The 2,943-nt window shown below is 50.0% G+C and overlaps 1 protein-coding gene across 1 annotated transcript; it reads left to right on the forward strand.

Annotated features, from left to right (window-relative positions):
* The first annotated feature begins 450 nt into the window (after positions 1–450).
* On the forward strand, positions 451–1,137 carry LOC135823028 (uncharacterized). Its single transcript, XM_065335864.1, has one exon. It carries the CDS (start codon positions 451–453, stop codon positions 1,135–1,137), a length of 687 nt encoding a protein of 228 aa, XP_065191936.1.
* Positions 1,138–2,943: the final 1,806 nt, after the last annotated feature.

Raw genomic sequence — 2,943 nt, forward strand, 5'->3', positions numbered from 1 at the left:
CCCGTTGGCAGAGGGTCTGGCGCTCCAATGCAGTCTTCCTGGACGGGGTATCCTTTTGAGCGAGTAGCAATGGATTTGATCCCCAATTTTCCGGAGACAGCGGAAGGGAACCGCCATATTTTGGTTGTAGTTGACTATTTCACTAAATGGGTGGAAGCTTTTCCGCTTCCGAGAATGGATGCTTCCACTATTGCTTTGTTGTTTGTCAATGAGTTTGTGTCACGTTTTGGTGCTCCTGATCGGTTGCATACCGATCAGGGCAAAAACTTTGATGGCTCTCTGTTTCGCAGTGTTTGCTTTCTACTTGGCATAGATAAGACCAGGACAACTGCGTACCATCCACAGAGTGACGGTCTGGTTGAAAGATTCAACCAGACGCTTGAGCGTGGCCTGGCGCACTATGTCTGCCGGAATCATCGAGATTGGGACATCAAGTTGCCAGCCTCCTTGATGGGATACCGCTCGACGCCGCAGACTAGTACCGGCTACAGTCCAAGCTATCTGCTCTTTGGTCGGGAGCTATGCCTACCTCAAGACTTGGCATTTGGATTACCGCCAGGAGCAGCATCCGCAGTAGCGTCACAGCCGGAATTCGTGAGTGCTCTCCGCCGACGCTTGGAGGACGCTCATGCGCAGGTTCGGGAGCACTTGGGCAACGTGCACCGCTATCAAGCGCATATCCATGATCGCAACGCTAAGGCCGTGACGTTTGCAGCTGGTGACGCAGTGTGGCTTCTGGTGCCGGCCATTCCGACGGGTACAACCGCCAAGTTTTCTAGACTGTGGCACGGACCGTACCTAGTCGAGGAGAAGCTCTCCGCCGTCACCTACCGCATCAAGCTGTCTGAGCCCACGGCACGTCGGCTGATAGTGCACGTCAACCGGCTGAAAAGTTGTCATCATCGACCGAGTCGGCTGCAGGAGGTCCACGAGCAAGATGAGTCGGACCCACCGCAGCCCATGGCATCAACCCTGACTCCGTCCTACCAGCCTGATGCCACTGATGCCGCCGCCCGAGACGAGGAGGACACCGCTTGGGTATTCGACAGTGCTCCGCCAGTTGGCGTGATGGAAAGGCGAACCCCGCGTTCCCGCCATCCACCTCAGCTGTTTGGGAGTCCCGTCTGGCACGAGTAAGGATTTCAGTGGTATTGACTGGATTGGTTGTGGCCAATATTACAGCTAGTCTTTGAACAGTTTTTGATAGGAACTCAAATTGTGACCTGCACTCGTTTAGTTAAATTGTTAGCCATAATCTTAGTCTAATTTATTACAAATATAAAATCTTGTAGGACGCATCACGCAGCTTCATAAGTAAAAAATTGGTTGTGAGCAACACTGGCTCACACTCAAATAACTGCTTTTCACCAGAAAAATATTATATTTCAACGTTTCGGTCATGAAATAACCATCATCAGGAATGAAGTGGGCACACCGGTTAGGATGGGTTAATATACGAGGAGCGCTGCAAACTGATAACAAATCACACCCGCATGCACTATGACGAGAGAGAGAACAAAAGGACAAAACATCACCAAAAAAAACCCAGGTATAGAAATAACGCAATACGCGACAACTCTAAATATGGCACAGGTACAAGCAACAAACAGAATGTACATGTGCACTAGGTGCGTGCAGACATGTAATTGCAGGCGCTAGAGGGCCAGAAATATGTACAAGGCCTCACCAGAGAATTCACAGGAGGTCCCACCCTGCGTTATTGTTTATGCTGGGGCTCGTGTCGCGAATTTGTATTGCTTCGGGTATTCTCCTCCTGGCCCGATCCGACTCAGTGGCAAGGACGCGAACCTCTGTGAATGCCGACTCGCCAAGCGGCAGTACCTCGCCGCCATGGTGAAGTCGGTAGTGCTCGCCCAGGGCTTTTCCAGCCTCGTCGCCTCGGGGCAGCGGGATCCACCCACTTACGGCAGCAAGGTCCAGTGAGGCTGGACTTAGTGACGCTGTTGGAAAGCCTTGCATTCTTGTAGATTATCTGTACATTTAGATTGTATTTGTTTAATCGTCTTTATTTTATATCTTCACACAAGGCCTGAGGTCTCCCTTATTTGGTCTACGCTGTTATTTCCCCACATGGCTCCCGCTCTTTATGCAACTTTTCGTACACATATTTATTACGGTTTGATACGCTATTGCATGCGGGACCAGCAATCTCGTGGCCATGGACTTCCATGGCCGCAACCAGGGAGTAGTACAGTAAACTACTCCCTGGCCGCAACTAGATACTATTGCGATGACTTTCCTTCTCTCACTCTCTCTTGCCTTCCGCCTTCAGGCGGAAGCTTCGGCTTTCGTCTGTCTTGCCTTGTGCTCTCATATCGTCTCTTGAACTAAGTAATTATTAGTTAGCTCCGTTGAAGATGTGAGTAAACCTGAACGCTGGTGTGAGTGTACGTGTCTGTATATGCCTGAGTGTGTGTTTGAGAGTATGTCTAGGTATATGTGCGTGCGTGCGTAAGAGTAATTCTGTTGGTGGACTCTCTCCAAGTGGCCACCACTGCACGGCCTTGTATGTGAAGGTTTAATAAGTTAGTTCATGTCGACGACGCAGCCTTGGGGTCTTACCCCGGGCCGTCCGGATACGACATTTACAGCTAGTCTTTGAACAGTTTTTGATCGGAACTCAAATTGTGACCTGCACTCGTTTAGTTAAATTGTTAGCCATAATCTTAGTTTAATTTATTACGTTACTTATAACACGAGGACGTGTTCTTAAGGCACGTGCCAATCGTATGGATACGACACTTGGACCTCATCGTCACAAATTCACCCCAGCAGTTCCTCTCCGTTGACTCAGCCGCTCCACTGGGTAGCTCTGAACACGTGCAGCTCATCTGTCGAGTCCGTCTCCCTGTCACGTCCAAAAATCCAACCCTACAACATCACTTCCTCCCAACATCTACCCCTACACCCCCAGGTTATAAT

The sequence above is a fragment of the Sycon ciliatum genome, chromosome 8, assembly GCF_964019385.1.
Source record: "Sycon ciliatum chromosome 8, ocSycCili1.1, whole genome shotgun sequence".
Taxonomy (NCBI): domain Eukaryota; kingdom Metazoa; phylum Porifera; class Calcarea; order Leucosolenida; family Sycettidae; genus Sycon; species Sycon ciliatum.